The sequence below is a fragment of the Ammodytes marinus genome, assembly GCF_949987685.1.
Source record: "Ammodytes marinus genome assembly, chromosome: 16".
NCBI lineage: Eukaryota > Metazoa > Chordata > Actinopteri > Uranoscopiformes > Ammodytidae > Ammodytes > Ammodytes marinus.
In genome coordinates this window covers 17,923,704-17,935,692 of record NC_137220.1, presented here as the reverse complement: position 1 = coordinate 17,935,692, position 11,989 = coordinate 17,923,704, and the positions used below count along the sequence as shown (strand labels likewise).

At 42.8% G+C, this 11,989-nt stretch overlaps 1 protein-coding gene across 2 annotated transcripts; it reads right to left on the bottom strand.

Annotated features, from left to right (window-relative positions):
- Positions 1-4,399: 4,399 nt before the first annotated feature.
- wipi2 (WD repeat domain, phosphoinositide interacting 2) lies at positions 4,400-11,989 on the bottom strand. 2 transcript variants are annotated; one of them, XM_080044493.1, is made up of 12 exons: positions 11,782-11,989; positions 10,981-11,063; positions 10,180-10,349; positions 9,912-10,008; positions 9,346-9,443; positions 8,315-8,407; positions 8,157-8,227; positions 7,903-8,016; positions 7,624-7,788; positions 7,296-7,403; positions 6,280-6,377; positions 4,400-5,890 (listed from the first exon to the last, which is right to left on the bottom strand). In XM_080044493.1, the coding sequence occupies exons 1-12, from the start codon at positions 11,853-11,855 to the stop codon at positions 5,778-5,780; spliced, it is 1,284 nt and encodes a 427-aa protein (XP_079900619.1). In that variant the 5' UTR covers positions 11,856-11,989; the 3' UTR covers positions 4,400-5,777. The 2 variants fall into 2 exon arrangements, with proteins under 2 accessions (XP_079900619.1, XP_079900620.1); XM_080044494.1 differs by having other exon boundaries at positions 7,909-8,016.

The window sequence follows — 11,989 nt, the reverse complement described above, 5'->3', positions numbered from 1 at the left end:
AAGAAATTGCATTGGGTTGAAAAGGAAAAGAAGATAAAGAAGGAGATTGAAAGAGAGAAAAATCATTTCATACTTCAATGATATTGTTTTAGAAAGCTGAAAAATGAAAGTGCCGGCTTGACTCTATATAGGGGAAGGTGGGGTGATTTGTGCGTTTTGGAAGTTGCAAAACCCCTTGTTTCTAGAAAACCGTGGAAGAAATTGGAAATGTGACCACATATTTAAGAAGAGCCATCCATTTGACTCATCCTGTAAAGAAGGGAGACACAAGGAATAAGATATAAGCACATTTAAGCTAAAAAAACTGTGTTTTGCCTTTCAAAGTAAAATTTCCATGATCAAGGTTTTTTGATTATTGTGTCTGAACAATTATAGACACGTTTGAAAACATTTGACACATGTTTTAGTGCTTTGGTATGCTACACTTTGAGTCTATATAGTTAGCACAATGTCAACCCTAAATTGCTGCATCATGCCTATTATCCAAAATTCTGGGGATGGGGTGATTTGTGCGCAAGGGCCTGGGTGAGTTATAAGTAAGTAAGTAAGTAAAATGTATTTATAAAAGCACATTTATGACAGTTTGCACTGTCCAAAGTGCTGTACATAGTGCATTCAGTAGGTAAACAATGAAGGTACAATAACAATAACCAAAATAAAAGACGTAAAGCCCATACATCCACATAAACACAGATAGTAGTGCAGAGGTAAGATAGTTAATGGGGAGGAAACACCAAAGTGTACATATGGGTTTTGAGCCTTGATTTAAAGGCAGAAATGTAGGGGGAATCACATTTGTCAGGTGGCAGTTGGTTCCACAAGCACGGAGCAACTAGTGCAAAGTACATTTCTGAGAGTTGTGCCAGTGGCATGGCTGTATACGCTGGTCACCAAAAGAAAGTGATTGTCTACAGTAGCTCAGAAGAGAGTGACATCTCAATTCCACTTAACGACACCACTGATGAGAGTTCAGATGGCCAGAAAGATGATGATGGTGACTTTGTCATTGTGACACAATGACGCACAAATCACCCCACGTAGTGGGGTAACTTTTTTTCCGAAAGCTATATTTCTTAAACAGTTTATTCCAGATCCAAAGTTTTTATTGCCAGGGATGCACAACATCCTGAAATATATGTACATATTTGAGTTGGAGACATAACTGTCAAGGCCTCACTTTAAAATCACTTTGAGTAAAAAGTTGCACAAATCACCCCACCTTCCCCTACTATACACAAAATAATTCCTCAAATATTCAGCATTTTATATGTTAAGATTCAGATATCGGAAAAGCCATGTACACATCCCTAAAAACCAGATTTGTGCTGACATTACTAACTTGGTCAATAATTGTATACTGCTGCACCCATCAAACCTCTTTTTAAGTGTTGGCTTCCACTCAAGACGTACTCAGGGCTCTTCTGTGTGACCATCAACCCGCACAAATGGCTGCCCATATACGGCGCCAAAGTAGCCCATGTATGCAAGGGGAAATATACTGTAGGTCATTGATGGGCGAGGAAAAGGGATGCTGAAGTTGGCACAGAGGACAAATGAGCACGCATGCTGTAGCCTATGTGTTGATTCGGTGGAGTGAGTTTCTTGAAAGTCATTATTACACATGTCCTTTGTGTGGAAAGAGGGAGCAGGGCAGTTGCTCTGAGTTTGTAATCAGTGATCGTGATTAGTTCAGTGAGTAGAAATATATTTGAAGCCGTTATAGCGCATCAAGGGAGAGCTGACAGCTGTCTGTGTTGTTGGTCCCTCTGACAGAAGACCTCAGCAGCCCTGTGATCTGCACAGAGGGAAATCAGCCGCTCCTCTGTCTCACACTCGCTCTGTCTCTCTCCTCTCCACAGAACACAAGAACCAGTTTGTTGATCACGTAAGCATATGTTTTAATTTGAATTTTTTTTTATATACAAATTATGTCGTATGTACATTAAGTATGTCTCACTAGATCAAATCCATATTTGTTCCCCCCTCCAGTGGAGAATCTGGTGCAGGCAAGACTTAAAACACAAAGAAAGTCATCCAGTACTTTGCCAATCTTGGAGCCTTCTGGGTGCAAAGCCTCCGCCTCCAAGTCAAGTGTGTGTCTGCCTGCATATGCGCACGCATGATTTGATTGGTGGCTTTCCTTGTCAACATCATGTAAAAAAAAAAACTCTGGAGGACCAGATCATTCGAGCTAACCCAGTGCTGGAGACATTTGGTAACACCAAGACCATCAGGAAGGATGATGGGAAGGAACTGCAGCTCACTGATGGGAGTCCATTGTTTTTCTTCAATTCATTGTACATGCTATGCTTTGCTCATATAAATAAATGACCCTGTGGATGGTGGTGCTGCTTCTACTTGTGTGACTGAAGTGTGCAGGACTGATATTCCCCTTTCTTCCTCTCTCTCTCTCTCTCTCTCTCTCTCTCTCTCTCTCTCTCTCTCTCTCTCTCTCTCTCTCTCTCTCTCTCTCTCAATGCTTGTGTGACCATAGGAGGCCTTTGATGTCCTGGGCTTCAGTCTGAGGAGAAGATGAGTGTTTACAAGCTGACTGGAGGCATAATGCACTTCGGCAACATGAAGTTCAGTTCAAACAGAAAGCCAGAGAGGAACAGGCTGATATGGATTCCACTGAGGATATAAAGAGTCCACCTCTCTCTCTCTCTCTCTCTCTCTCTCTCTCTCTCTCTCTCACATTGTGGCATCCCAGGTCATATTTTTCAGACTGGCCCTGAATAAAGCTGCCGGTTTACAGTAGTAACTGTAGGTGTGCTTTTGTTAGAGGTAGAAGAACTCAGTTAGGTTGATCGTGAGGGGGCGTGGCTTCTCCTATTATGACGTCATAAGGGAAGAGAAATCTGCCTCGGGTTTTTGAACACAGGTTGTCAGAAAGGTGGAGGTGGAGAAAAAGAGAGAGGGTTGTTTTTTCCTCACACTTTGGGAGTCTCTGGTCACATGCATCAGGGAGCATTATTCAAAGTCACCATCTTAGGTGACCTTTAGAACTTGCTTATGAAATGATTATCAGACCTCCAATTAAACCTCCAATACCCCCCTTCTCTACAGGGAGCTGGATGAGAAAAAAAAACACAATAACTATATGGCGGAAATTCAAAACGGTGCCAAAAAATTTACGTATATATTAGTTTTGTGTGCATAAATAAGAGACTCTCGGACACACTTCCTCTCTCTGTCTCCCTCCACCCACTCTCCTCAGGGTGCAAACTGGCAGAGCGTCTCCAGGAGGCTGAAGAGGCGTCCCAGGCAAGAGCTGCAGGGGGAGGTGGAGGACCTAACCATAGAACTGGACTGGGTAACTAACGCACGCACGCGCACATGCGCACACACACACATTTACATATCATATATTTTCATAACTCATGTATTAAATGGAAAAAAAATAAAAAAGATCCACTACCTGTTAATCAGAGGGATGAGGATTTTTTCAAGCCCCCCGGCCATTTACACACAAATTCTATAGTAGGCTAATAAAAAAACATGCTTACTGAGTTGTAAGAATGACACATAAAAAGTACCAATCAGAAAAGATTATTTGGTATTTTTGCTTTCTGTCTGTTTGTGCAACCTTAGTCCAATGCAACTGCAGTAGCTCTGGATAAGTAGCAGGGGTTAAAACAAACGGAGTCCTTTTCTTTAGGTCCTCTTTTCAGTCCACTTGGATGACAGTTTGGTTCTTTTTAAAGAGAACTATATGAAAACACCAGTCATCAGGTGGCCGGAAACACAACTCAAAATGAAGGCTACTGTCTCTGTCAGCTGAATATGTAAAAAAAGAAAAAAGTAACTGTAGGTAACAATATCAACTTAAAAAGCTGCTGCCCTCATGTGGCAGAAAAAAATAACTATAAATCAAGGATCATGTGATCAAATTACCGTGAAGTGGCACACAGTGAACCCGGATCCCTTGAGGCAGCTCCTTGGACAGTGATTCAGCTGTGATTATGGAGGATGATGACACTGTGTGTTGATTACACAAAGTCTCCCTGGCTGTAGCTATGTGTTCTGCTCTGCCAGTCAATGTTCCTATCTAACTGAAGAGTGAGACATTCAGCCACAAAGTTACTGGACTATAATGCTGAAAGTGGGACGTTTGCTTTCTTCAGTCTAGGTTGAATGCCACAAACATTACAAAGCTGAAATAAAGTTTTAAGCGTCTTTGAGTGACCTCCAAAAAAGTGCTAAATAAAACCTATCAATTTTTTTTCTTTTGTATTGCTCATGGTAGTGTCAGACAATAGATCTCTTACTATTCCAAGAGATTATTATAAAATTAAATCATGGACGAAAAATAATAATATTCTCTAGCAATAGTACAAAACAAGAGGCTTCTATCTCAAACATCAACATGGAATTTATTTTCATTTTAGTTTCAGATGAACGCTTCACATTTTGTACAAAATCATTAGAAAATGCGCAACACTCCAAAATCCCAAGGCCGATCCTTGTTCAGCAGCTTCAGAGGATTAATTGGGGAGTCGTGCAGCATCCTGGACCAGTAGATGAGGCTCAGCCCGAGCGTCAGATCAATCAAATGATCAATCCAGTTAACTTGCTTGGCCAAAACACACACACAATCCCAGAGTGTTAAGTGTTGAAGACAGTCATTACCTCACATATATGGTAGTGATATCTTTCCACATCTAGTAAATATACAGAGTAGAGATATGCTAAGATGAGTAGGAGACCGTCACTGACAGCTTCCCGTCTCAACTGACCTGCCTTTAACTAATAGTCAGTCACCAACCAAATGTCTCTTCGATGTATGGATAGAGTACCAAGTCAACAACACCATGCATGTTTGTTTTCTTACGCATGACACATCATTGGTTATGATTGGTTATGTGGATTTAAAAAAAGAAAATATTTGAAAATCAACCAACGACTGAAGGCCTGGCGAGGGAAGGGGGTGGGGTCCAATGAGCCTCTGTTTTGGGTGAGGTAAAGATGATGGCAAGGGGGCAAGCGGAGGCTAATAACTCAAGTGTTTTGCTCATGTACATGCCCAGCGCACACACACACACACATATGCACGAATGAGGCCTAGACTGAAGCGCACAACCAGCACACAATCTTATTCGCAATCACCTCTGCCTCATGCCCAAACGCATCTACATCATTCTGTGGAGGGTAAAAATTGAGCCATATGACCTAAGCCACAGTCCTCGCAGCGCGGGGTGTGACTGTGTGTGAGACAGAAAAAAAAGCTTCAGAAAAGATAGCACACTCCCTGGATTAAGATCCGACAACTGAAAATAGATTTTATTGAGCCAATGCAAAGAGATCCACCCTCTCGAACAGAAGAAATCATGACACTGGGGCAGCGAGGCACTTACACAATCACTTTCATTTTACACAGTGCTTGCGTCTTTGTGTTTGTGTCTTAAGTGAAGACACAGCTACTTTTTTTTTTTTTTTGGATCAAAACGTCCAACACACACACTCTCTCAGATACTCTCTTTCACATTGGAGCATGTTTTTAGCGGTTGGCACATGTACATGCAAAGCATCAGTTCGGCCTGCGCAGGCCAAACTGAGGGAGAAAGGAGCGGAGGAACGAGGGAGGGTGGGAGAAAGAAAAAGACATGAATGTGACCGGACAAATGCACATAGACTTACAGACAGGCTCCAGAATGCTTTGAGCGTTTTAAAAACAACCCCCCCTCCAGTCTTAGACCCTGCCCTTGCCCCCCTCGTGTCACATGTTCATAGCAGCACCAGAGGAGCCCTCTGATTGGTGGGTACCGCCGTCCGTTAAGTCAGTCAGTTTCAAGGATGAGTGGCGGTTGCTCGTTCTCTTCCTCTAAGCGCAAGTCGCTGAGCTCATCTTCTAGCCCCGCCCCTCCCACGGCGCCCTGCTCTTCGCAGTAACCTAGGGGACAATAGGTCAAAGTTAACACATTAAAACCACAGTTCTTACGTGACTTACATTCAGTGACAAAGTAAAATGTCAAATGTCATCTGAAAATTGAGCCTCTTTCCTTGCCATACCTTTTTTCCCCCAGTAGAAAAGACGATAATAATAAAGTTTCCAATAAAAAAAAGAATAATGATTGAAAAATATTTTTGGGTTTGAATGGAGATGTTCTTTCAAAGGAAATTCTTCTGGAAATGTTCAACCGTTCATGAACCCAACAGAACTAATTCAACTCATTCCCTACAACTAACATCACATTTTTTCCACCATACTATCTGGAAAGTTACAGGAAAACTAGCTAAATACAGACCTGTTAAATAAGGAGTAACGCATGTGTGACAAACCTTTAGTGACAGCAGCACTGTAGGTTTGGGCCACAAGTGGACGGTCATGTGACCCCTGCTCAAGGATCTCGTTGGATGGCTCGGCACTGCCGTCTAACCTGAGGTCAAAGACAGCAGAGATTCAGTCCATGGAACGGAGAATCTCATATTCAGGGTTGCTAGTTCAGTGTTGAACGTCACATTATTTGTGTTCAGTGACCTGTTCTGCTTCACTCTACATCTGTATTGTGTGTGGGTGTGTGGGTGAGCGAGCGAGCGTGCGTGCGCGCGTGTGTGTGTGTGTGTGTGTGTGAGAGAGTGCGTGTGCTAGTGCTGCATGATTAATCTAATCGCAATGGGAGCTTGTGCAATTACATAACCGCACAAAGGGTGAATGCGATTTAATGTAAATAAATGTGCGTGCGTGTCTGTAAACACTCCAACATCTAGTCTTTTTCGTAGTGCCACTAAGCTCTGACTGTATGTGTATGTCGGTGTATGTGTATCTGCATGCACATCTATTTTCTAATAGGTCATGGTGCAGACAGCAGTGTAAACAATTAAACAAACAACAGGCCTTGATATTAAGCATACAATAATCATGTGCATTTTCAAATTTGATTTTCATTTGCCCAAACAGGCAACTACATGTCACATTTTACTTGCCCGAACACAGAGTTCAGCTGCGCCGGGCAAGTGGGCAACCGTTAATGTCAAGCCCTGAAACATGGACGCCGACGCGTAGCAGCATTATGGCCAAGTCGATGCTGAACTGTGGCCGAAAACAAACCCACCGTCTGCTCCATGGAGATATTTAGGATTCAGGTACGTACGGGTACATTGGACAGATAGAAGTGCTGTGCATAACCCGGAAAGTTAAAGTTGCTACGTTGTGACCGGTGGCAACATGCCCAGTCTATCAACATATCAGACAGCACACGGAAAAATCAGATGAATGCATGAGAGTGAAGGCCCACAAAAGCTGTGTTTCAAAACTATCAAGCATCTCTAATTCTTCCTGAAAACCAGCAAGTTACCTGTGCTGCTTCATAAGTGTGCATTCTCCTCCCTCTTGTGGATCGAGGTTGTACAGATACAGGTAACCATCAGCCGCTGCCACCAACAACCTGGGGATCTTCTGAATCCTGAATCCAAACAATGAAAAGAAATGTTCAGAAACCTAGCCTATTTAACAATGAACAGCCTCTGAACAATACTTTCAGCTGCCATGGCTTGTATGCAGCACTTTGACACCAAAGGGCTCTATTAGTGTGTGTGTGTGTGTGTGTGTGTGTGTGTGTGTGTGTGTGTGTGTGTGTGTGTGTGTGTGTGTGTGTGTCTGTGTGTGTGTGTGTGTATACTCACACAGCTAAGGCGCAGATGTTCTTATGTCCGCAGAAGGGCAGGCGTACGGTGGCAAAGGCTCGTCCCTGGGTGAACATTTCTGTCACCTGGGAAGGCAGGTAGGTGGTGGACGCCATCAGGACCTTGCCCAGGTACCCTCCCCATGTGGTGGGCTCCTCCGCTGGCCTGAACACACACACACACACAGTGAGAAACCAGCAGTTCTCTGAGGAACACAGATAGATGGGAAGGGAATCCCAGCTTCTTAACAAGTTGACGTAGACAGAAAGGTTTACGTACACATACTTCTCCTTTTGCGTTTCTAATTTGAAGATATGGACCGTCTCTGTGTTGCTGGAGGCCGACAGGTACAGGCCTTCCATACTGAACGCCAATGAGCAGATGCTCACACACCTAAGAGGGGAAACGAACATGGGATGATGGTGAATGCAAATATATACATACATACAAACAAACAAAGAGAATCACCCTGGTAGATCGCAGAAAAACATATTTAATATTGGTAAGACACTTTAGAACATTTAATAATGTACCTTTTTACTCCTCTTCGAAACTCAAAGAGCTTCTGTCCCTCTGGGATTGAGAAGACACGAATGACTGTGCCCTGGAAGGAAGTGGAAAGACATACAAAAGGATGACAACACTTGCTCGAGCTGAAACTGGTAAAAAAAAGTCACAGTAACAGCCTTACTTTCTCTGAGGCTGTGGCCAGTTTGGTTCCACTGGCATCAAAAGCCAGAGCCGCTAATGGGCTGTCGTGGGCTGGGATCATATTAGCCGCTCGCTGGGAAAGAAATACAGAGACTAGTAAGAGACGCACTATTTCAGAAAGAAACAAAAATAGCAAACTGTAGAAAGGAAGAACAGGCTGTCAGAATATTCAGAGCCTTACAGAACAAGTTTTACTTGACATTAGCTCTGTACAATACACATTAGGGGAGTGCACGTGTACACGTGTAACCGTTTAGTAAATCATAACCGTTTAGGAAAAATCAATAAACGAAAACCGTTTTAAATTTTTTTTTTTTCAAATTTTCAATTTTCCCTTTTTCAAAGTTTTTAAAAATGTTCTGGAGACACGCATATATTGATTTTACATCACTAATAAACTAATTGGGGATGATAAAAGCTAGTCTGCCTAATCGGTCTGTCCCTCGGCGAGTGTGTGTCTGTGTGAGTGTGTGTATCGGCGCACACACACGTGGGGAGTCGCCGTGCTGGGTCTCGACTCACAGCCACGAACGAGTGATGAAAGATAACCTAAATATTAAAGTTACTCGGTTGTCGTGAACTACGCTTGTAAGTAGCCCGAACTTTATAACACCTGTTCAACCTGCATAAACGTGGACATGTAGAAATTTGTGCGAGAGGCTATATTAATCAGGAAATTAATGAAGGGCGATAATGACGGCGCACATGACAGGCGAACTTGTGTGTGTGTGTGTGTGTGTGTGTGCTTGTGTGCCATGGACCTATTATAATAATTTTTTGGGGAAATACAGTGCTTTACAGTAAAAGCCAAGGGTATAGGCTTTTAAAAAATGTTTATCATGTCTCCATCTGCTAGAGGCTGAGAAATTGAGCAAAAGCTGATATTCTGTGTAGTTTTTTTTCAGAAAACCCTCAGGTTTTGGGAAGTTGTTTTGAAACAATTTTAGGACCTAGGTTTTAATGGGTTTAAGAGGGACAGTGTGGGACTTTGCTGTGTTGGTGTTCACTTACCAAGTTGACTGTGTCAAACACTTGAACCTCCCCTATCGTAGCACTGCCTGGGTAGGCCAGATAACAGTTGTCATTGCTGATGGACAGGGCGCACAATCCTGCAGAGTGAATAACAAAGGACGCCAAAGAGAGAAGGATAAGAACTCTAACAGAATCACATTTATCTGAACTTGTGAAAGTGAAACAAAGTGAAAGAGCAATTTCAGTGCAAACTGAGACAACAGTAATCTAAATGTTGGTCATTGTTCAGCATTGACAGCATGCATGGTGAGTGGGTTATGGTTTGAATACAAATCTTTCAGGCGTTACTCAGATCAGATCACAGTGAGAGTTTTAGGCTTTTAAGGCAAAAGATAAACAAAATGGAGATGATTGCAAACTCAAAATAAAAATGAAAGAGAAACCAAATTCCCCCCAGAAAACACATGGGAAACTCCCATCCCTGGTTTCAGTATGAGCACATAGGGAACTTTATTGTCTGCGTCATAAAAGTTTTTCCACCTTATGCACATTTGACTATTCATGCTACACGCATATAAATTCTTTACGTCATTCTTCAGACTCACCTGAAGGGTTGGGTGGAGTTTCTCTGATAGTGTGCAGCACTTTCATGTCCCGGATGTTGTGAATGTAAAGTGACTCTTCCAGACAAACGATCAGCCTCTGCAGAGGCACCACAAAAATATCAACAACATCCCAGTCGAAGGTAAACTATGATTAGACATTTTGCGCTAAGCATTCATCATTCAACTACTACAAATTTGCACAAAATAAATACTTTTGCTGTAATTCAAGAGAAATCGACTAGCTGACAGGTATTTATAACTTCCTCACCTGTCTGTTGAGTTTGACAGCCAGTATGGTGTTGGAATAGGAGTAGTTGCAGATCTCTGTTCCCTTCTTGAAATGGCAGACTTTGAGCTTCCTGGGGGCCTTCAGGCTGACGATGGCCACCAGGCTGCTGGAGAACAGACGCTCCACGATACACACATCCTCTGTGTCCGCTGCAGACACACACACACACACAGACAAAATACATCACTTTACAATGATTCCACAGAGGTATCCTTTCATCTTTTATTAGCTAACTTCCTGTAACACTTTTGAACAGTGAAAAGGAGTATAAATTGAGAAAATTAAAGCATCGTACAAGTTAGCTGATTCACAGAGGGATACAAACAATAACTGTTTTTTTTTTACTTGCTTGTGGATGCCAAGAGTGGTGCCACTTTAATCTGTGGGCCAGTTTCACACAAAGCTGGGTGGTGAAATATAGATAATAGCTCTTTGCAGTCATTGTCTCCCTCTGACTCATACAAATTGAGTCTCTGCTGCCTATTCAAATTAACCAGAATATCAAACATGCTAGCTCTCCATATGTCGGCATTTGAAGAGATCATACTAAATGCTATTTGGATCCCATATTGATGGAGAAGCTTAATGTTTAAGTTAATTGGTGTGTGTGGGTAAAGTGTTTCCAACTCAATATTAAGAGTGACAGCAACAATCTAATGTTGAAATATAGTTTAACTGTTACAACTGCTACGCATTTATTAGAGAACAAGAAGCGTCAAAATCTTCTTTTAAATACAAATATTTTATTATGGGGCAGAACAGAGATTGGACAATACTTACTACATTCATATATCTGCTCCAGTTTGTCCACAGAGGACAGGGAGAAAAACTTGTATCCTGATTTGGTGCCAACAGCTAAGGACCTGTGTACATGACAGCAACAGACACAACGGCAAGGTATTACATGGATCATACAGACACTGAATGTTAACAGACTGTGGTTGTGACAGAGGTCTGCCAGTGGGTGAATTGGTCAGACTGCGACAGCAGCAGTCACACGACTTTAGCTGTTTTGCAATAATACCAGGCCTCTGTGGTTTGGAGCCAGTAAATTTAACGGACTGCCCCACCGTGCACACAACGGCCCATCCAGTTAACGGTTCATGTCTTATGTCAACAACAATACAGCGAACCGTTTTATGACTGTAATATCATTATCAACCAATCCTTAAAAATATCAGCTAGTCAACAAGACTGGCAAAATCACGTGAAGGTATGTATATGTACAGTCAGTTTCTTTACCACAAAATTCGTTACCCCAACCTCCCAATAAGTTATATGAGACCTAGCTTGCAAGTGTGTTGTGGCTAAAGTTAGCCCCGGACCATATAGCATCATATTAGCTGAAACGCTATGCTACTAACGGGTGAAGTAACACGGAAGACAGCGTTAACTGGGCAATTCAACCACAGCCATTGTGTATTGGTGGCCATTTCTAACGTGATAAACCACCTCCAGGCTATTTCACACCGAGACCCGTGATCCCGCGAGGCGCCCACACTGCTCCACCGTTAGCTCAGCTAGCTTGACAGCACAGGCCATCGGTTGGTTCCCCGGACCCTCTCCCAGGCCCTGCCTTACGTGTTGTCCTGGTTAAAGTTGGCGAAGAGGAGCTGGCTTCCGCCAGCATCCCCGCTTTGACTGGCCAAGTTCATCGGCTCGGCACCATCGACAAGTAGTTATCCGGGAGAAATAGCAGCAGTCGGAATGGGATTACTGCTGTCGTAAGGGCCAGAAGTGTTGAGCTGCTTCACAGAGCCATCTCTTTTTCCTAGCCCTGCTGTAGTGA